The sequence below is a fragment of the Eutrigla gurnardus genome (genome assembly GCF_963514095.1).
Source record: "Eutrigla gurnardus genome assembly, chromosome: 6".
Taxonomy (NCBI): Eukaryota; Metazoa; Chordata; class Actinopteri; order Perciformes; family Triglidae; genus Eutrigla; species Eutrigla gurnardus.
Window position 1 is genome coordinate 25830218 of NC_139920.1, and position 22556 is coordinate 25852773.

Below are 22556 nucleotides of genomic sequence, written 5' to 3' on the forward strand. Positions count from 1 at the left end.
AAAACAGAAACCTGGGATTGTTTCCACATAACATTTGTCTACAGCCGTACAGTGTCTAGTGAATGTTGGTGCATTCATTGTTATTAATGGCTGAACTACCTGTCTTCAACAATTATTGGTTTTATTATTATTATTAATGCTCAAAATGTCGATTTGTTGTGAATTTATTGAGTAATCACCTCTACTGTTTGTCCTAAATAGAGTCCGGTGATTTAACTGCTGTTCAGTGGAACAGCCTCCAGAGGGCGACAGCCTCCTTTAAGACTGACTGAACCCTCCCAACAAAAGAAACTTCCAGAAGTAAGCCAACTTTTATTGCTTTAATTGCAGTGCATGTTAATAAACAAAAGGGTATTTTCCATCTGCAATCCCTGTTACAAAGAACACAACACTTAAATAACACTTAAACAAAACAAACACAGTTTATATTAATATCTCAATAAAAAGTTGTATTGATGTAATCAAATCGTTATCTATTGCTGTCGGGTCTATGGGGAAAATACATCTCTTTTTAGTATTTGGTGCCGTGTGTTTATAAGTGAAAGTTTCTTTTTCAGGCATGTTTGTAGTCCTTCCATCCAGCCTGGAGGAACCCGCACACCTTCTCTCTGACCCCTCAGGTCTGCAGCGGGACGGACGCGTATTTATCCATGAACACCTTGAGTTGTTTTTAATTAATAAATAATAAAACCATGTGGTGAAATGACGTTTAATTCACGTTTTGTCTGTTTAACCCAGACCGGACTCCCTGAAGGACCCTTGCGGGTCTCCGGCGGTCTGCAAGGAGCCGCCGTGATTGTGCTCCGGCCATTCACGTCTGAGGGGGGCGGAGTCAGCGGAGCCGGGGAGAGGGGGTCAAAACACAAAATGTGTGTCCCCGACTAAAGCAACATTATTTCCGCCCTGGTCCGGAGCCGCCCCGAGTATCTCCGCGAGCAGCTCCCCCTCTCCCTGTTTCTAAATGGACTCTAATACGAGTCTGCGCCGGTCCTAGCTGCGCCCGACGGTCCGCTCCGCGCCGGTCCGAACCCGAAGCAGAGGATGGATGGGAACTTTTCCCCGGCTGTTATCTTCTCCGTCGTCCTGCTCGCCGTCGCCTCGTCGTCATCCTCCCCCGCCGCCGCCGCCGCCGTCCTGGAGCCGTACGACCTCCTGTACGACGATGCGGTGCGGGCTTTCTACAGCGGCGACTACGCCGGTGTGGTGCGCTTCATGGAGGGAGCGCTCAGCAGCTACAGAGAGGTCCGGCGCACCAAAGTCCGGTGCCGGCTGAGGTGCCAGGACCAGCATCCCTTCGACCAGACGTTCTCGGACCTGCGCTTCCCGGACGTGGTGCTGCGCAGGGCGGCGTGTATGAACGCGTGCATCGAGGACAAGATTGGCACTCAGTCTTTGCACAAAGTCAGCGAGGATGTAGTGCAGGACTTCCACCGGAGGATCCCCTACAACTACCTCCAACTGGCTTATCAGAAGGTAGGGGGTCTGCATGCAAGCAGGGGGGGTCAGTATTCTTCATCAGCTGTTGCTGCTGCCCAGCAACGTGATGCAGTGATGAAAGGTCACACAAGTAGAAACCACTGTTGCTCATGGGGCTCCAGTACAATTCAGTATTTGTTACAACTGAACCTCACTAATACGAAGCTGCAGGCCTAGTATGTCTTCTTTACAAAACTTTTTTTCCCTTCAGGTTCCAATATTGAATATTTAAGGTTTTTTTAATGCAAAATATTTGCCAATAATATCACATAAAGCAAACTAGAAGAGGATTGCTGTGTAATCTGACTACTATTCAGCAGGAGGTTCTACAGTAGAACAATTACATTTACATTTGATTTCAAAGCTGAGAGGTTAAACGTGTTGAGCCGTCCTTCTAACTGAAATTGCATTTTCTGCAGATAAATAATAAAAAACAAACATATAGACCAAAAACATGTACAAACTTAAGCAATAACAATTGTACAATAGACATAATACATAATTTTTGCCATATATGCACATACATATGCCTCATAGTGATATATAATAGTGGCCTGCTGATAACGTCGACCTAAAGCTTCTCTCCTGACAGCAGTAAAGTGCAACAGTGTGAGGTGCACACATGTCAAAGACAACGCCGTTGTTGATGTTACGTCGTTGCAGAGATCAAGCCCGATCACAGCAGGTCGACTCTACAGATGTCTGTGCACTTGCCTCGGCCGCGCTTTAGTTTTTATGGCTTCTCTGTGTGTCTTGTTATCTTTGAGCAAATGTTTGTGGATTTTTCCTCTTTTTTGGCAGCTTTTTCTCTTCTCTTTTCTCCGCTTCACCCCACGTCCACGGTGCTATCGGCACGCTTGTGAGATGACGGATACAAAAAATCTGCTTAAACATGCAGTCAGACGATGGATTCGGTGTGATTTTTGCAACATGTGCCACAATTTCTCCATCTCTGCGCATTTTTATTTACAAATCTCGGTCACTCACTCTGCCTTCGTCCAAATTTCCAGAGCAACGGTTCCCATGAGGTCAATTGAGTGGCCGGGGACGATGCTGAACGCCAGGCGTGGGAACAGAGAGATAAAACAGGAGAGCTGGGAACAAAGTGTCATTTGCTGATTCAGACTCTTGTGTGCCACATTTGTCCCCTGAGGAGCAAGTGATGTGTTTTTGCCATCAGGTTTGTATTTGTAGTATCATGTGTCAGCCTCCTTTTTTTCATGCTGACTATTATTTTGGACCGGGAGATGAAAAGAGTGGAACTCGAGCTTTAAAAACCACTTCATTCATCGTGTGATCGTATAATACGATGTGTGATTTGCAACAATGATACGATTATTCCTGCAAAGGAAATTGTCTTTCTGCATCCGTCCCTCAACAGCACAGTCGGGGTCAACTTCAGGACACTCCATACAGCAGTGACTATGTGTTTTTAGACCTTCATTTAAGTGACAGGTTAACCCAGTCTGGAAGCTTGTACCTTCCCCTCACGTGAACCTGAGAACCAGTTGACTTCCGCTGTCGCTGAACTCAGACCAGCTCTAAATGCCCGGCCGATGACACACAGCCTCCACCACTGGTGGGAAGTTTACCCGCCGTGTTACTGTCTGCTGAGCAAATGCTTTCTCCATTTTTATTCTTTCTGAATCGGCAGACAAAAGGCTGAAGAGGTGATGCGATCCTCCTCGTAAAAAAAGTGCACGCTCCTGTCTAGACACGAGCTTTTGCACGCAGATCCTCGCCCAGCTCTAAAATTCATCTTTTGCAAAAAAAAAAAAAACAATTATGATTTCTCATGTCGTCTGGAGAAGAATTGGCACATTGAGTTGTTTTTTTATTGCCCCTCCTCTCACAACAAAGCAGAAGCCAAAGTTCTGTTTGAGCAGATCTTAATCTCGGGCCTCCGCTGTGTCTCCCGGTTGTGCTGACGTCTTTATGAACTGAGTGCATGGCAGCACATCAAGGCTGAGAGCTCTGATGTTGTTCTTACCACAGGTAAGGAGAGGCCGGGCTGCCGGCTTTCCCATTGGCCAGGCCCAATCAGAGCACATCAGACCAGTCAGTGTATATGCATCGGAATCTTCTGTGTGTGTGTGTGTGTGAAGGCACCCTCACGTGTGTTAGTAAGGGGGTACTTGGTGGTGTTTGCAAAAATAAATAACATTCCTGTGCATTCCAGCGTCACACACCCTCCTCCTGACAGCCTCTGGCACAATGCTGCCATTGGGCCTTTTAGAAGAGGCTCCACAGTCACCAACTGTTCTCCTCAGCCGGGCTGCTGCGTATGTCCCCAGCTCGCCCATCATTTAGCCTGGCAAATATTTTATTTTCCTGTTGTGGCCTGTTTGCTTTGCTAAAAAAAGGAGAGACACGCCACCTTTGGGCGGGTATTAAAGGGAGACTTCTGTAGCTTGCCATTGGGCTGGACTCCGATGGCCTCCAGTGATCTTTGGCTCCGGGCCGCAGCCTCTCGCTGTACAGTTGCCCAGCTGCGGAGGGATCAGAGGGCCCGGACTCCCCTCAGGGGCAAGGAGAGATCGTATCTCCACTCCCTCCATCGTTAATCCCATCGGAATCACAGCGCTGCTCTTCCAAGGAGTAACCTTAAAAAAAGGTTGTGAAGTTATCGATGTTTATTTTTGAGAATGGAGACGTGAAAAGATAAAATCATAATGCAAATATCCAGGAACAAATCTGTTGCACTCTTGCAATCAAGATAATTTGCATTTTCCCTTTTTTCTTTCTTCTCATTTTCTAACACTTTTCTGTTCCATTTAGGTGCAATGGGACATAAATCCTAGAGAAAACCTGTTTAAACTCACATATCCTAAGAATCTGTGTATTTTTTCCTCAGTTAAGAATTATGAGCCCCAGGTTTACACAAGGCAGTGCATCGGCATAAGCTCTTCAGCCCCACACCCCTTAGTTGGCCAGTCCTTACAAACTCCTGCTCTACAGTTAAACACTCTTCAAGCAACAGAACTTTATTATAATTTCTCAGGTTTCAAAAAGACACCAAATATGTGAGTGAATGAAAGAAGGCATCTAGCAGATTTTCATTTGATTGACAACTTTAAAATGATAGGTTTGGATATTTTACTCCATGTAGACATCGTTTTAATTTCAATGAAGAGCTGGAACAACAGAATGAGATGAGATCATTTTAACAACCATAAAGCTTCTTAATCTCAAACTTCTTCTCATCTTAAATTACATGACACTTTTATGTAAAACCATCACACAAGCTACAAACATCCCCAACATTACCCTCTTTGCCAAAATGTAATTCATGGCTTGGGTATGACAACTATTCTGCACAGATATTGACACACATTAGTGCATGTTTGTGCATGTGAGCCGCTCTGCACTTCTGTTCCCCGTCAGGTAAACACTGTTAATACATATGTCAGCACTTTTGGCGTCGTTGCTGTTAGTGCTGCAGCACTGCTAGCTGCAAGCGGCCGGCCCAGCCGTCGTCATGTTGGGGAAATAGAGAATATAGCACCTTTTAATCTCTATGTGTCCTCTGCATACGACCCATCTAGATATTGAGGAGCCAGAACGAGACATTTGGAGCCACCAGTGCAAACGCAGAGGGACAAGCATTTACAAGCTCCATGCCGGAAGTTGCAAAATGTATGATGACTATAATTTCACACCCACAAGTCATTTCTTCTAATTGCACGGGCCCCGAAGGAGAAGTCTTGGAGAATTTGGGACACGCATCTCGCCAACTATCCCATGGTGATTTTTGTTTTGAGAACTTCCCCGTCTCTCCCAGCACGATGTTAGGAGTTGGCAGTAGGTTCAGGGCGGCCTCTGAAGCATGCAGATGTTGGAATTTTTCTCTGTCAAGTCCGACCCATTCATGAATCCACTGTGACTCGGATGATTCGATTACAACAGAGCAGTGGGTGGCTCAAGCACAGTCGCCCCCTGAGGTGGCCTTAGATGGCCCACATGGTGAGACGAAGTCTGCTGGCTCGGTTGTGATGAGGGGCTGGTAATGCTGCGTTCTTGCTTTTATGTTCCTTTTCCAGCTTATTGTGAGGAATTGACAGAATTAGCCAAACGCTCGGCAGCATCGGGGTAAACTGTCTGTGTGTTTTTGCACTCGATGAGAACAGATGATGTTATTGTCAGCTGCAGCTGATGATAAGGGGGTTGAAGAGTTTTGGAGCTCCATCTTTGGATTGGATAAAGAAAACTGTAACGCTGCCATTTGCCCAGGGCCAGGCACGTTGTTCGCTGCCAAGTCCAATTTCTATGTTTGATGTGTCGGCACAGTCGTTTAGCAGTTATTTGCAAACTGACTGGGAGCAAGACAAGAATTAGTGCAGGAGAAGATGAGGTTGAAAAACAGAAAAACATCTGCTCGCCCAAAGGAAAAGGAAGACGGTGACTCAAATTTGTGAGACAAAAAGTTGCTCAACATCAGGGACAAGAAGAGTCGAAAATTAACCAAAAAAGTTGAAAAGTGTTTGAATTAATTTTGGGACCTGGAGGGTCGACTGGTTGCATGGCAACCTCAGACTCACAACATTGTTTTTTACACATTGTTTTGTACAGATTTAATCAATAATCAGTGTTTTTAAATATTCATCTTAAAAGTTGCTGGCAGGTGGATTATATTACATTAAAGAGCCATCATAACTGTTTCCAGGCTTTGTGCTTAGTTCAATGTCCGCATCTATATTTACAGAAAAGACACCAGAGTCGTATCACTCTGAAGTGAATACATGTTGAACTATTCCTTTAAAGTACTGTTTGATTATCCATCAATGTGTCTTAAACTTTCTACAAAGCTAATAGGCGAAACTAACACTTATTGACGTGAAAGGACAATTGTTCAAGAAGGACCCGTTTATTTCACCATTCTGTTACTGACATAAAAACTAATAGAACCCATGTAAGTGCTCTGATGCATGTGATTGTGGTGTACAGACAGTATTCTGATTCTACTTGCTGGCCACTCAAACGCCAAGACCGACATCGTTTCAAGTTCTTTCACGTCTTCTCAATTTCCAAGAAAATGAGTCATATTGATAATGGAGAGGGCTTTGTGATGAGGAGCGGCGCTGGTTACCGGTTGAATAAATACAAGCGATCACCATCACCGTCTTCCCTGCACACACCTGCCCTGCCAACAGGCTTCTCCACAGGCCCCCCTGACCTAGCGTGCAGCGCTGTGCTTTGCCCAGACGGCCAGACATTGTGGCACTTGGATGTGCCAAAAGCCTTCTGCATGACTGGACAGGAATGTGGGCGCATGCTGTGGCGTAACACACCAATATTGTTCTCGCCCTGATTAACAATTAGACGGCTGCAGGAAAGGAGGAGGCGGAGGAGGCAGGAGGCTGCTAATGGGACACTGCGGTGGTCCGAGAGCCGAGACCAGACGGGGGGCAGGTTGTGGAAGGGAGAAGGGACTTGGGTCCGGGGGAGGACTTTGTCAAGCACTGGGGCCAGACGTGGGGGTGGATCGGAACGCCTTTGATTCCAGTGCCAAACCTTTGACTAATGGAAATATTTGTCACGACGACGGCATTCTGACCAGTCTATTCTCAAATTTATGGAGGATCCGAATATCACTTGTCTTGGTCCAACTAGCTGGAGTTGAGCATTTAGATGGACATACAGTAGATGTGAGTGTGTGGAGTTCTGAAGGGTGTGTGTGTGTGTGTGTGTGTGTTAATCTTCGTGTTTGGTGATTATCAGTCTGGCCAATGACTCCCGGCTCGTCTGAGTGGAGAAATCAGGGCTGGGATGGAAAAAGCAGAGTTTGCCAGGCATCTGTTCAGCTTCACTAGTGACTTGAAGCTATGTGTTGGCTGCTGCAGGAGCAGAGAAGCCACTTCTCCATCTGTCATGTTATCTTTTACACTGCAGACACCATCACCTTCTTTTCCCCAAAATATCCTGAAAAAGGCTGAAAATATTTCATGTGTGACGGTAAAAAGTAGACATTTGCTGAGTTTCCGAGACAAACACAGCTTTGGACGGTTTCATGGTTGTTCCGCTTCAGACAAAGAGTTTGCTGTAAACCCTTCCATGGTTGCATCAGAGAGAATGAAGCTTTTTAAATTTATATTAGAAAGAAAATATAATGATCTTAGTGGCTGACTTATTCATAGACCCATGGGTGTGTCATACACTGTAAATCTAGCTGTTAAAATACAAGACAGTTGTTCACATGAAGCCAGTAGCCTATTCTGAGTGTGACTAAGCACTTGTTTGGCCTTGACCAGACTGTTGGCACATTTCTAAAGCAACCTTTTTAGTCCACTTTAGTTTTCTGAGGTATCCTGTATTCACCTCGCAGCTTGTTCCACACATCCGTGAGCTATAAGTTGTTCTAACGTCTCAGGTTGCTTCTGTCTTCAGCAGAAACCACTAAACGGGTGAAGGGTGCAGAATAAGAAATCTGACATGGACAACACGGGGGGAAAGATGCTTAATTTTAAGTTAAAGTCGATTTTTTTCCCAACAGCTTGAATGTACACAATGTGATTAAACAAATAGGGGGGTGAAACCCACATGATACGATACTGATGTTCATAAAACTGCATTGTAAATCATATTCACCCCGTCTTCTTTACACAGAGCAAGATTGTCATTCTAATTTGGGGAAAATGTAAAAATGACTGATCCTGTGCCAAATCCTCCAGTATTCCGAAGAAGTGAAAATCATTCATCTTTTTAGGGCAGTTTGTTTGCCTTTTTGACCCCACAGCTGTTTCCTGTAAAATTCAATTAGAAGTGTTGATTGTTTATGCAGGCGCTCTCCGCTGTCGTCAGCCTGCAGGCCGACGGTCCCACGGCGACCGTGTAGTAAATGTGTGCTTGTGTCACTGTTTGTGTCTGTTTTAGTGTGTGAGAGAAACTAAGATATGTAGAGGAATGCCCCCTCGGTCATCGATCTAAAGGTCTTTACTCTTTTTGGCCTTTCCTGACTTTCTCTAAGGTTCTTTTTTTAAGACTCAGCTTCACAGATCTGTCGATTAAATCAACAAAAATGATTAGCCGACAAAAATTGTATGAGTGTTAGTCCACTAATCCTTTGGTCGAGGATGTTCCAAGTAGTAGATATCAGTCCTGAGATTACACTTCAGCCACCTCCTGCGTTATATAAGAAATGTTCCAGTCAGATGTCTTTATTTCACACCATGAAAAGACAACATTAGAGCTGAATCCACCACACGCTACACATCACAAAGTTTAGTTTGACAGCAGGGACTATTTCCAATTTGCACCCCCCCTCCCCTTCCTACCTACGAGTGCCAAAGAATAATTCATCTTAGCGGTGCATAACGCCAGGATTTCCAACTATTATCCCCTGCCGCTCTGTGACCTCCTTATCTGTGTCGTTAGATCTCAGCTTCTCTCCCCAAGAGGCTTTTACCCTGCAGAGAAACAGGCAGTATTACAGCTATTTAGAGGAGAGGGAGAGAGTGGTTTTCATGCTCCCACGTTGACCTGACCCCTGGCCGACACTGACCTCGCAGCAGCTTCTCCACATCTGGTTCAGATCTCTGTGATTTGCAGCTAATATCAGTTCTAAACAGCGTTGGGCACATGGAAGCCGAAGACTGTACGTTATGAAAGTAGTGTGGCAAGATTAGCGTGTGAAGTCGAGGGTGAAATGTTCACTTGGGAGTTTTTGTTTGCTTGGATTGCACTTATGTCATATTTAGCCAATAAGAGGTCCTTCTGAATGGCTCAGGTAATGAGAAAATGAGGTCATGGCTATCAACACACTGCTGGTCTCAGTTTTTATCCATCGGCTGTTTGAAAGACTTCTCTTAACATGCTGACCTCGATTTAACAGAGCTGCTTTATAGCCTAAACCTGACTCTTTGCTTTTTTTTCCATTATCATTACAAATACTTGGAGGAAAAATGATAAGAACGCTTAAAGGCATTTTGGACTCACAACATCTGGATGGGTCATATCTCATGGCTGCCAGAGGTGGCGATTAAACAGGATAACACAAAGATTATGTAAGTGTTGATCTTCCCTCATGAGAGCCAAACGTTCCTAAAGAACCGCCGCTGTAAAGTTAGGACTTTCCACGGCAGCAGGAGTATATCATCTGCAAAGAGTTAAAGTGAGGTCAGTTCTGCATCATCTCCTGCTGGCTCTTACAGCGAGCTTTGAAGATAAGCTGAACTGATTAAAAGGACAAGAAGAAGTGAGGAGTTCCTCGGGACTGGAAATCACTGACAGCTCTTTGGATCGAAGAAGGAGAATAAAAGATTTCAAAACAAATTAATCCTTTGTCTAACGGGGTTAGTGCCCATCTGCTCCAAGCAGGACCGTGACAACGTATTATCTTAACAAAAATTCTGATTATTAGCTTGCACGCTTAAACAAATACACTGTACATAAAGATGGATGACTCAACATCTTGATCACATCTTGAGTGGTGGCTGCAGTGAAGGTCATAAAGTCCATGTTAGTGGATGGGACACGGGCCTGTCCCGTTGATGCAAATTGTTCAATTGTTAAATTCTTTGCTCGGTTTTATGATTTGGTGCTATAAAAGTTGTGATGCTATGTCCACCAGATAATCACCAATCTGTCTCCTGTTTGAGGCTAAGCAGGAAGTAGATTTTCTGGAACCGATGCTACGAGATGAGTAAGCAAAGCGATGAGCCGAAAGCCACGATAAAAGCTAAAGTTGTTATCACTCATGAAGTCTCAGTGGGCAAGCGACGCGTTTCACGTCCAAGTAGTCATGTGATCCATTGCTAGTACTGAAAATATAGATTATAGTCTGTAAATTTGTAACATTGCTATCATCATCATCCTGTCAATTCATAGAAAAGAAAACTTCAAGTTAACTTTAAAACAACTGTTATTGACAGGAAAATTCATAGTTTTATGTCTACTATGTGGTTTCTCCCTCTGTAAACATTTCTTAAAGTAACAAACACACCTTGAGGCATTCTGCATGATGTAAAATGATTTACTCATAAAGGCCCATCCTAAACTACGCAAGGCCTGTTGGAATCCCCCGGAGACTGCCGTCAGCTAACGCTACGTGCCCAAGTTGCAATTTATTTTACAGCCGTGTTTTACTGTTGGCTTCTGCTTGAGGCTAGTGTTTATGTTCAGCCCCTTTTTCGCCAATTTAATAATAATGAGTCATTTAAGTGAAGATTTGGAAGTACAGTTTGTGTTCGGCGGACTGTGATGTCACCCAGTGGGTGAGCCCCCGCAAAGAATGTGAACTTCTTTGGCTCCAGATTTTGAGAGAAAACAACCTCCGCGTTGCCACTTCAGTTATAACCCCCGTGACCGCATCAACTCGATACAGAGGGAAAGGCATCGACCTCCTCGAATGTCCAGAAGCGATCGTTCAACTTGTTGAGGCGGAGGAATACAGGGAAAAATCCTGTAACGGGCCAGAGACCCGTTTGGTTCCTGAGAAAAGAGACTTGTAGGAAGTTAAGAGGCTGCTTTGTATTCATGCAGAGGGTATCCAGTGTCATCGTGAATATGTCTGCTTTGTATAATGGTGTGGCATGTTGACAATAATTTATCGTTTTTGGTCCTCAAAGCTGTTTTGTCCCATCCCCTGGTTCCTGTTTGCTCAAGTTGTGTTGTTTTAGTTGTGGTGGACGTCACTGTTCATGAAAGAGGCCTTCAGAAAGAAAGGAATGGGAAAAATACTTCACGGTTCTGCAAAAACAGAAAGGAAGGTAATTCCTTTTGACTCGGTCCTTACTTACATTTGTTATGTTTCTGGTTCTTATTAGCCTGAATGATACTCTTATATTAATATTTAACACAATTTTATCAAATTATTCATCCGGTAATTGTATGATGCGTCCTGTGTGTCAAAAGCTTCCACTCCTATAATGACCGAGGCTGAGGACAGTCAAGGTAGGGGAACACAACAAATATTTGGTTACTGTCAGGAGAAGGCGGAAAAAGAGAAAATATATTTGAATATAAATGCAATTTAAACAAGGGCAGCTGTGTCTTTTCTTTTGGCGGCAACTCTGGCTTATAGGAATTTTAATGGAACCAGGATTTCCCTCTTTTATTTGTGTCTGCTATGGATTTATAGACATGGCCAGTAAAATGGGCTCGATGGGCTTCTTAATTTGCAGGAAAATTCATGAAGGTATTCACAGAATGTGAGTCCTCTGGACGGCCGTCCAAGACTGAGTGCTGCCATCGGGCCGATGCTGTGCAGCACGTGCTGCGAGGGCAACGGGGCCACATGTTGCTGTCCCATCCATCAACGATGCTCAACATGGACTAGCTTCTGCAGATTCCACTCACGTAACAACTGACTTGATCACACACGACTTTCACCCTTGAGTTTCGGACTTGAATCTGTGCTGATATTGACTTGGCCACCAACTTATCTCATGTTTATTATGAACATTATCGTAAGATACAAACTGATTCGACACTCATATCAGTTCATGGTGATGTGATGCTATTCTTTGCAGACAACACCGTGTTTATTGCATGGATGCTTCTCCGAGTAAACCATTGATACCGAGTTATTTATATTAACTCTGGCCAAGTTTACGAAAGGACTGCATTACAAACTCTATTTGACAGAGTCCCATAACTGTCTTGTAATAATAATAAAGCATGTATGCTACTGCATTCCACACTGATGATGGAACAGTTGATTATGTTTATTGGCACCGACTCCAAAACGCAATGCGGCAGGCAACATCTGCCGTTACGTCTCCCACTTAAACGATTTCGCTATTGTGTAACGGTGCTGTGCAGCACATAGCGCTGGCTTCCTCTCTTCAATACAGACGAGCTGAGAAACTTTAGTCGGCCTCCTCAGCGCCAACTGTACATCTTACCTTGGAGTGGTTATAGAGCCGAAGGTCCTGACGCATTAGAAAATCCACATGACTCCGCTATTTTCCTTTCATGTTGCTTTCCGGGCGAACCCCAAACTCTTAATGGTCTATATGAGGCTGCGCATGGTTCGCAAAGTGGCTTTAGTTAATTATAGGTCTTACGTTCTAAGAATATCTCGTGTTTACGGCGTATGTTTGCGAGGATGTGAGGTTTTGCCCTGGCGCAGCTAGGGAGAAAAAAAAAATCATAAACTGCGTGTTGTAATTAAGCAAATTCCTCATTTTAACTGCAGTTCACACAAACTGAACCACGTCTTATTAAGACGTCGTGAAACGCATCCGCCATTCTTTTATGAACGACTTCCTCACAGGAAAAAAAAGGCTAACTAATGGATTGAAGCCGGTGCAGGAGCTCACCTTGTGGGCTGGTTTCTAGGCAGCGGCGGGGATACAAACAGAACCAATGAGAGACTTGCAGCTCCGTGGTTTTAGTGGTTCCCAGCATCTCTTCATCAAAGAGGAATCCTGACATGGTCTTGGGCAGAACGCTGAATCTCGGAGACTGTGTCATTGTGAGGAAATGAGCGGTTAATTCCCCAAGAGACCCCATAATAGATGTATGGACTCAGATTGGGACTCGTATGACTTTCCCTACAGTAGAGTCATTGTGGCGTTGCTTCATGACATCATGTGGATGTTGGACAGTAAACGACTATTCTTTGTCATACACTGTGGGAGTGGGAAAGTCTTGTTGCGGGGTTATTAGAATTCCATAGTGGAGTTTCTCTGAAGTGAATTTGCATCGGTTTTTACTACTGGCAGTATGTCACTTATTCTTGACGGCTTATAATATCCATCAGGCCTCAGCTGGCGCTAGTCGGACCCGCTGTCACGGTCCCATCTTTTCAAATATCTCGACTTTTATTTGATTGGACCTTTCCGGTGCCGATGCTCTCTTTACAAGGCCTCCTCATCCTCACTGCCTCCTCATTCTTTAAGTCTTGTGTGGGCCTGTACTCACAGTGGCCAACAATAACACCCTTTTTTTCCCCCGTCCTCTCACTTGCCGGGTCCCGTGTGGTTTTCAGCCACGTGCAGACATGGTCATACATGCAGGGCGTCCGTGTTTCATGTTTTCCATGAGCTGCTCGTTGTCGACCGTATAGGGGCGGCTGTGGTTTATGGCCCAGGCGGTAAGGTTTTTAGTGCACCGTCAGCCTCGGCCTCAGTCCGCACGTGCGGTGTGAGAGGCAAAGCGGAGAGGCTCGGTAATGGGATGCACAGGCGCTGACTTGACCTCAGACATCGCATCGCACGCCAGAATGAGCTCATGTGAATCGCTGGTGGTAAAATGGGAGTATTTGAATGTGGAAGGAATGAAGCGTATTGTTGAAATCATAGTCTTTCCAGCATGAAGTCTTAATCACGCAGGTGTTCTACCTTCACACCCAACAGAATCACACAAACTCTGGAGTCCTCTTCAAGACCTGACTAGATATTTTAGGCTGAAAGTAATATTTCATATACTATGTGATAGGTAAGTTGATCGGCCACATGAGGAAATGTTCCCACTGGTCAATAAACGTGTGACAAACCTGGTGTCTTCAGACATTTTACAGGAAACGTTATTCGTCAGTACTTTGGGCTTCAGACCTAAAGTTTCCAGACTGCCTCATTAATGCTCTCAGGTTCTCAGCCACTCTTGCTTTTCACTTTGAAACCTAATCCTCCGTGAAGTCTTGTCAGTCAACACTTGATAACTGATTCCTGCTACTCTGCTGCTGCTGTACAGAGCACTTTATAAAAGCATCCGTCGTCCCACTAAGTACTCGTAACGAGCTCACTATTTTACAAATTAGTTTTCTTATTGGAGGATTGTGGGCACTGATAGGCCTACAAGAAAATAAATAACCAAATTATATTTTTTGTAAAAGGTGAAATAACGGTGGGGGTGCCTGAAAACCATATAACACTGGTGACTGTGGCAAGCTAATCTATGAAAACACTCTTTCTAAATGACTCACATTGAAATGTGGCGTAAATGCTGACATCGGCCAATTCATTCTTCTAGAGGGATGATGGTTGTGTAGTCATGCTGTTCATTTTTGTAGAATTACCATGAAGCCATACCACAATCCTGACTTTTCTTGGCATTGGCGTGGTGTGAACCGTTACCGTGGATACTTCGGTGCCTGAAGATGAGCTCATAGCCACGGAATGGAAAGGACTTTAGTGCATATTGGTAGATATCTCGTTGTCTCAGTTAGATTGGCTCAGTTGGAGTGAAGCAAGAAGAAGACGAACCCTCCTCCCCCAGTGTGTTTCCAACCATGCCTCGTCTCTAAATCACACTCACCTTCGCTCTAACGTCACATCTCTGCCCCGAGGCCAACGTCTGTTCACATTCTTATATCATATGAGTTAGTGCTGTAGAAGACAATCGCCTTTTCTAGTGCTGTGCCTCTTCCTGTTACATAAGAAGAAAAACACCACCTTGTCACATTAATTCCACCTGCTTGAGTTTTAAAGAAAAAGGTTTGAAAGTCTCTGGAAATGTCTTTGTGTTCTTCAGTCCCACCACTCACAGCTGTCACGGCTTAGTGTAGAGATTTACACTCAAAACAATCCCTCCTCCTCCTCCTCGGTTCACCTGCGGGCCTCAGAGAGACTACAGTAGGTATCATTTATCGCCTTACAGGCGGATTATTCCAGCACTTTGTGGGTACATACCTTCAGGGAACGATTAGGCACATCATACCATCTTGCTTTATAATTTAGGGATTGTTTTGTGAATCACCCCTGTGTTTTTTTAAAGCATGTTATTACGATGTTTCCAACCTCTAACATATTCAGGAGCCTCTGTATCCCCCCCAGGCTATCAGAAACATCAAGTGAGTCTCTTTTTCCGATGACGTGATGGCGAAGAAAGTGACACGCGGGGGTTTTTTTTTTATAACTGTGATTATTTCATTTTCCTGCCTGTTTCCAGCGATTACCCCCACCTCACAGCGCCACGCATAATTCACATCACAGCAAATTCCTGCCTCCCCGGCCCCACAATAAAACCCAAAACAATAGAGCTGTCATTGGAACACTGTGCCTGTGGTTTGTGGTCAGCAGCTAATGAAGTTAATGGAAACAGCAGTCGTGGCTGGATGCCGTGTCACATCTCCGACCCTGGTGAACGGAGGCAGGAAGACGAGACGGAGGGAGATTTTCTTTCTCAGGGGGCTCCAGCTGTGAAACGGGGAGGAAATTAGCTCAGCCCCACATATTTGGAGCTGCCTACACCGATGACGATCTCCCTATATTTAAATGTAACTGTTACGGGACCCCCGACCAGAAGAAGGGCCGTCTTGTTGAAGTCGTACTGGTCATGGCGGTGGTTGAAGTCTCTCAGAAAACTGTTGTTTTCAGAGGTCTGGAGGAGTTTTCCCCCTCCAGATTGCTGGGGATTTCCTCTCCTCCCCCGGGGACATCCTGTTATCTGAGCTGTGACTCAGTGGAAAAACCTGATTTCTTCCCTCTATATTACTGCACTTGATTGATGCAGGCACTTGTTTTTAAAAATCTAAAAATTCCACATTAAATAGCATTGTACTTGATGTATTTTATCAGGTTAGGGAATAAAACCCATTAAGTTCTTCATTCATTCATGGAAGGAAATGAAATACAAATCAATCACTCTCTGGAATAACTTTAGCAGCTGTGTGTGGGATGACTCAGGTCTGGACAAGAGGAAATACTGAGGGGGGAAATTAATATAACAGCTCGACTCTAAGATTTCTTTTGGAGAACGGGGGGAAAAAGTGAGCATGTGAAACCCGTTGTGTGTGGTTCAAGAAGGTATGAGAGGGTTAATTTCCATCCATCCACCCAGTTCCCTCCACTTATCCGGGGCCGGGTCGATGGGCCAGCAGGCTAAGCCGAGGCTTCCAGACATCAAAGGGAATTTATTCCCACCAAATCGTTTTTATGAACATATAAAGGACAACAAGCACATATTACTTGAATCACCAGCTCAACTTTGCGGTGGTCAAAGAATATAGAAGACGGCTTCATCGTCATGGTGACAATAATAATATGTGGATGATCGTGGTCATGCTCAAAATAAAAGCTGTGTTAGCCGTTGGTAGAAAACAGTAGTCCACAAAACGTCACCTGACTTCCTCTTTTGCTTCTGTCATTATTTGTTCGGCCACTAGGGGGCTTCGTCACCTCCATGCAAATATGTTGTTTCTGGGCGCTCGCTGAAATAACACGCTCTTGTTGGGAGGTCTTGTTGTTCTTTAATCCAGACTGAAACATCTTCACAACTGGTGGAAGGATTGAGATAAAGAAAATGCTCTTGGTCCCCTGATGATGACTCCTAATGCTATTGGTCCTTTTCATCTACCAGGCTAACATTTTCCCAACTTAATGACTAATTCTTTTTTAATTAAATGTTTCCAGTGTCCGCTGTTCTTTGAGATAATGCTTCCCTAGTGTCTGTACTCGTGTGTTTGCACCAGGTGTATTCTTGTGATTCCGAAAAAGACAGATCGAAACCAGGTGAAGTCAGATCTTATTGACTGGCTGCTCGAGATCAGACAGATTTATGGCCGCGCTGCCAGAGTGATCACATGCTGTAACAGACCCGCCTCCAGGGATTTCTTGTCTTGTACCTCGTTGAGTGAAGTACACCTCCCCCGGTGAAAGGGCCGAACCTTTGCCCTCAGCCTCCAGCCCGTGTCCTTATTAATGAGACGACAGTTTGCTCGGGCTTGCTCCCTGTCACACGGGGGTTTTCTCCAAACTAATTAACATCAGGCCCTTCTACCTCACCGTCCTGCAAACTAGAAGGAAGGAACGCTGATAGAAATACAGGCCAGCTGTGCCCGAGGGCCTCCTGTGGAACAGCTGGGTGGGGTGAACTCTGGCTTCCCTGGCCCGCACTTTGGTTTACATGTCAGTTTGCCATTTTCTCGTCCTTCCAAGAAAGACTCTCATTATTAATGCTGTTTCTGCAGAGTCACACCCAAAATGTGCTTTCATGCTGTAGCAGCGCGAGTATGCAGTCTCGATGAAAGATGAAGTTTATATCATGATGCTATTTCCCTGACATCATTGGGATTTTGGAGTTTCTTGCATTCAATAAAGGCAGGTTGGAGTTAAACAGAGTGAGATGTGAGATGTGAAATCTGTCTGCACCTTGTTTGCCTCGGTCTTGTCCAAAAAACTCCAGCTTTATGAGTTAACTTGATTCCTTGGTATCCTGACTCATCTGTCTGACTCTTGTCCAAGTTTAGTATCAGACATTTTCCTCTCTTCATTTCCTCCTTCACTTAAGCGCAGCTCAGTGATCTCATTTTCTTGTCTGTAGTAAAGGAAGCATTACAGGGGCAACAGCCTTTCGGATCTGGATCTGGATCAGGATGTCGGGATCGGCATGCGTAGCCTATGTGAAGAATGCGAGACTGGACTTTATTAATGAATCTCTGTCAGGCTTCAATAGACACATTTATTTATAAGGCTGAGAGTTTGTTGAAATTGTGAAGACACTTTAAGACATTTATCTGCTTTATCGTCTGTTTTTTTAATAGTAATTTTAATCTGATATCTATATTTCAGCAATTATAAACAAATGGAACGTCACTTACTAGCCAGATAACCTGAAAGCGCAAAAGTGAAGTCATTAAATTAGAGTCATGTAGGGGTGAGTATCGGCAAGAACCTCACGATACGGTATGTATCACGATACTTTGGTCACGATACGATACATATCACGATATTGTGCTATAAATAACGACGAAAACACAAGTACCTGTATATGTACATCAGATGATATTGATCAGAGGACAAATTGAGTCAAAACTATTTCATTCAAAACGGCCTCTCCATTTTATTAATTCCCATGAAATTCACTGGAATAAATATTGAAAATAAAACGAAAATGGATAAAGTACTGCATTCACAACAACATTCTAAACAAATCGATCTTTGGAGTTGAAAAATCGATATTGTATTGGGCGGCAAAGTATCGCGATATATATTGCAGTATCGATATTTTTACCCACCCTTAGAGTCAGGCCTACAAAACCAAATTAGTGTTTTATCACTTCCTCCATAATGGTGTAATTGCCTGTTCTTGGAAGTAATTAATTGTGTGGAACACGATATGTTACTTGCAGATGTTCTGAGAACATTTGAGATATTTATCTGTTTTCTTTTATTCGCTTAATCAGATCAGCTGTCTTGTTTAGATGTTATATAGACAATTTCATAATTCACTCTCCAGGAAGTGTTTGTGAAACAAAGTCAGATGTGAAAGGGCGGTTCTGTTGCCTGCCAGTTAAAACCAGGCTGTCTCTGCAGAAAGAGAACAGACTTCTTATAATGAACAGATGTCTGATTCCAGACCTCCTGCGTGTCTTCCTTTGCCAAACCACTTCCTCACAGTAGTCTGACAGGGCACTGAGTCTAGACCTGAATCTGAGACCTTCGAGCCTTTCACCTCTGTAGTTACAGGTGACATCCATCCGACGAACGTCTCAAAATACTTTAACAGTCGCTGAGCTCCCGCTGCCTCTCTCTGCAGCTATTTTAAGTGGCAGCTGGCAGTGTTGCCCTGAAAATATGTTTTTAAAGTGAAGTGAAGAGTGTCACAGCTGCCAGGGTCTGACTGTTTGAGATTTTTGTAGTTATCGTGTTTCGTAGAGGAAAAACCTGAGACTGTTTGCCTGCTCTTGTGCATTGCTGGGGAGGTAGTGACCTTTCAGTGGTTTAAAAAAATGCAAAAGAAAATTGAGAAAGCATCTGCGCCCCCTGTGTCTGAGGGTCAGCGCTCATCATTATTTATTCTCCCTGCTCAATTAGACCGCGGAGTCTGTAAGCTCTCAGCCCAGGCGGGGAGACTGGAGTGCACACGGATACACACACTCATGCATGAGCACCCTCTGAGATCTTTACACGTGCACTACTGCACGCGCACACATGCAGGGGAAGTGGACGGACGTGGGAGGCATCGACAAGCAACGCACTGCCCACACACATCTCGTCCACCTCCCCCCCCCGATCCGAGCCGATCCCACAGTGACTCTCGTTTCACCTCCACAGGTAATCTCGGTGTTTTCCCCGAAGGTGCTGTGTGGAGGAAAGGGGTGGGGGGGGGTTCGAAGGTACAGTAGAAAGTGTGTTGATTTTATTGCCTGTGACCCAGCATGACCGCTGCACAAACCATTGCCAGGTGTGCTGCTCCGCCATGCAGACTGAGGGATGCAGATGGATATCTCCGTCTGTAAGCGTTCCAGGATGGCCGGTACGGACGCATTAGCTGCTGTCAGTCACTCACTGTCATGAGAAAGGAAACATACAGGAACGCTTATTCTACATGGAGTCTGGTGCTGCAGATGTTGCATTGCTTAGTCACTATAGGTAGTCCCGTCTGTCCGTCAGTCAGTGGAGCTGCTTTCTAACTACAGGCCTTCAGTACTCGAGGCCTTTTTGAATTTGTGTTTGTTTTGAAGTCATGTATATTTACCCTGCGGTTTAAAAATCCATCTGCTAACGGCACGAACTGAAAAACAAGAAAAGTAACCGTTTTTAAAAAGGCCGTGGGTGGTCAGCTGGTCCACCAGACTGAAATACATCTCCACAACTAGTGATGGATAGCTATTTTGAACAAACAAGCCTGGTGAGTTTGGTGATCTCGTGTCTCTACAGCTGTTCAAAGGGTTGGTTTGCTCCAGAAATCCGCCTCTGGATGATTTGTGTCTCTAAATAATGACATCCTCAGTTGTACTTTGCAAATTAGCAAATGCTAGAATGCCAAGACACACAATATTGCTGTTGATTTATTAGCCTAGAAGCCTAGAAGTATTTCCCTAATGATTGAAGCAACTGATTTAAATGTTTTTTTATTTATCTATGATGGATCCAGTATTATAAACCGTTCTCTTTTGAATCATACCATCATGTCAGTGTAGCTTTCATGCAGATCAGAAAGCACATTCCAGATATGTATAGATCCCGACTCCTGTGGGGGGAAAACGTCCAAATAAGGGCATTTAGCATCGACAGTTTGATGGTATCTGAAGCTTGTCAGTCAATCATACGCCTCGTTGAGGTAAACGTCTTCTCGAGGGACACTCACGGCTCTATCGCCACAGGATATGAGATCTTTCTCAGGGAGATGGAGGTGATTGTTTTCATATCTCACAGTGCGTTCCTCTGATAGTGGCTTCAGGTGCTGGTTGTCTGGGGCTGCTGTAAAGTAGAAACACTCATTGGCTCTATTTGTTCTCTCTAGTTTAAATTTGCTTCAACAAGATCCTCTCTGAGTCTCTGATTTAGAAAAACGCAATTTCTTAAGTCGATAATGTTGTGTTTATCGCATACTTTCACATGAACACTTATAATCTGACGTGCACACAAACACGCTGGCTCTCTCAGCGTGTGTGGCCACACAGGACTTTTCTACGACAGGAAATAGAGTATAAGCGATGTTATCAACAGACAAGCAAATAGTGTAAGATTGTAAACAGACTGCCAACATCTGGGCCAGCTCTCTCCTCTGTCCCCCGTTTTACCCCCCTACCTATCATACAATGGGCCTGGACTTAGTTTCTGTGGCTTTGAAGAGCTCAGTTTCTCCAATCATGTAGAAATACTGTTACTCTTTTTCTCTAATTTGGCATGGAATGAAAACCAAATGGACGTACTTGGACTCAACTGGGATCAATTGGTTTCCATTAGCCTGGACCCGCGTCGCCAGCGGTCCCAGTGCCTCTAACAGAAGAGGCGTGCGGGGGTTGCCCCCTCGTAACAAAGAACAATGGAGGGCAGAGGTAAAGTGGAAGCAGCTTTTCATAATGAGAGATGGAAATCCTCGCTGGAACGAGTGTTGGAGGTCTCGGGGGGGGAAAACACGTGGAGCATATTATTGCCAGGATCTGAATTTATGATTCTTAGAGATTAGCACAGCTGTGTGTTTTCTTTATTTCTCTGTAACATTTAGATGTTGGTGGAACGGTGACTTTTACATGTGCTTGGCCACGGAAACGAGCTGGATCCAACTCCTGACTCTTTCATTCATGTTGTACAAAACCACAGCCTAGATTACACAGTGCAGTCAAGCGCTCCTACCCCGGTCCTATTATCAGCCCCACAGCACAGAGTCGCTTTCATTCAGTATACCCACCCTATAACCACTCGTTGGGCCCGCTGGAGCTTTTGATAACATCTCCTTTGCATCTCGATTTCCAGATGGTATAGTAAAACACACCGATGTTTAAAGACTAAAGGAAGGAATGGAAAGAAATAAAGGGAAGCTGCGTTTTCCACAGTTGATCCCGGCTGCTCACGACTCTTATGAATGCGAAGCTATAAGCATTTTCAGCCTGAAAGTCAGATATACCTTTAATTTGTCTGAATGAGGATGCAATGCTGCCTGTTACTTATAAATCAAACCCCTAATCGGTTCTTTTAAAACAGCAAGCTCATCTTAAAAGCCTGTTCAAACCTTTCAAATGAAAAGACTTCGATCGGAGCGATGGTCACTGAATCAACACGATCCTCCGTCGTTGCCTCCAGCGCCGTCGTCTCGTTTGATCCCCCCGGCTCCGCCGTCACTGCTTGGGAATGTAAGGCATGCTGGTTCCTGGGACGTCTCACCACTAAGTCATCAGCCTGGCACCCACGCGACCCCTGACCTCAGCCGTGTCCAGCTGCCCACAACCAAGTCGCATCAAAGGAGGAGACGGGGGGGTTGAACAGTAGACAGGAAGAGGTGGACAGGCACAGACATGCTGACTCATTTCTTTCACACAACACTATTTTATCTCCGAGTCTGTGAAAGCATTTCGTCCTGAAGGGTATCGCAGCATGATCTGATCTTTTGGATACGACATCTGTTGTGTGTGTGAGAGTGTGTGAGAGAGTGTGAGAGAGTGTGTGAGAGTGTGTGAGAGTGTGTGAGAGTGTGTGGTTGGTTATTTTTGACTGAATTCCAGACGGCATGCTGTGTGTCAAGAAAACTATTTTGTGCAATGTGACAGTGGCAACAAGAACGTTTAGTGTTTATGAACGGAGTACAAATCACTTTTCATGCCCTTTGAAGAGATTTACCCTTCATCACCCGGTGGTTGTTCTTCATTTCCTCCACCGGTGAAGCTTTAAAAGAAGGTGACGTTATCTGGAAGTATGATATGTCAACAAATAAGTCATTTGAAAAATGCTGTAAACCTCGGGGTGCATTATCAT

General features: G+C 44.6%; 1 protein-coding gene across 1 annotated transcript in view; it reads left to right on the forward strand.

Annotated features, from left to right (window-relative positions):
* Positions 1 to 885: 885 nt before the first annotated feature.
* The window catches only part of p3h2 (prolyl 3-hydroxylase 2), a 49003-nt gene continuing 27332 nt past the window's right edge, over positions 886 to 22556 (forward strand). The window contains exon 1 of the mRNA XM_084011236.1: positions 886 to 1473. Coding sequence (XP_083867362.1) covers positions 1042 to 1473 — 432 coding nt within the window. The 5' untranslated portion in view covers positions 886 to 1041. The remainder of the gene's footprint in view (positions 1474 to 22556) is intronic.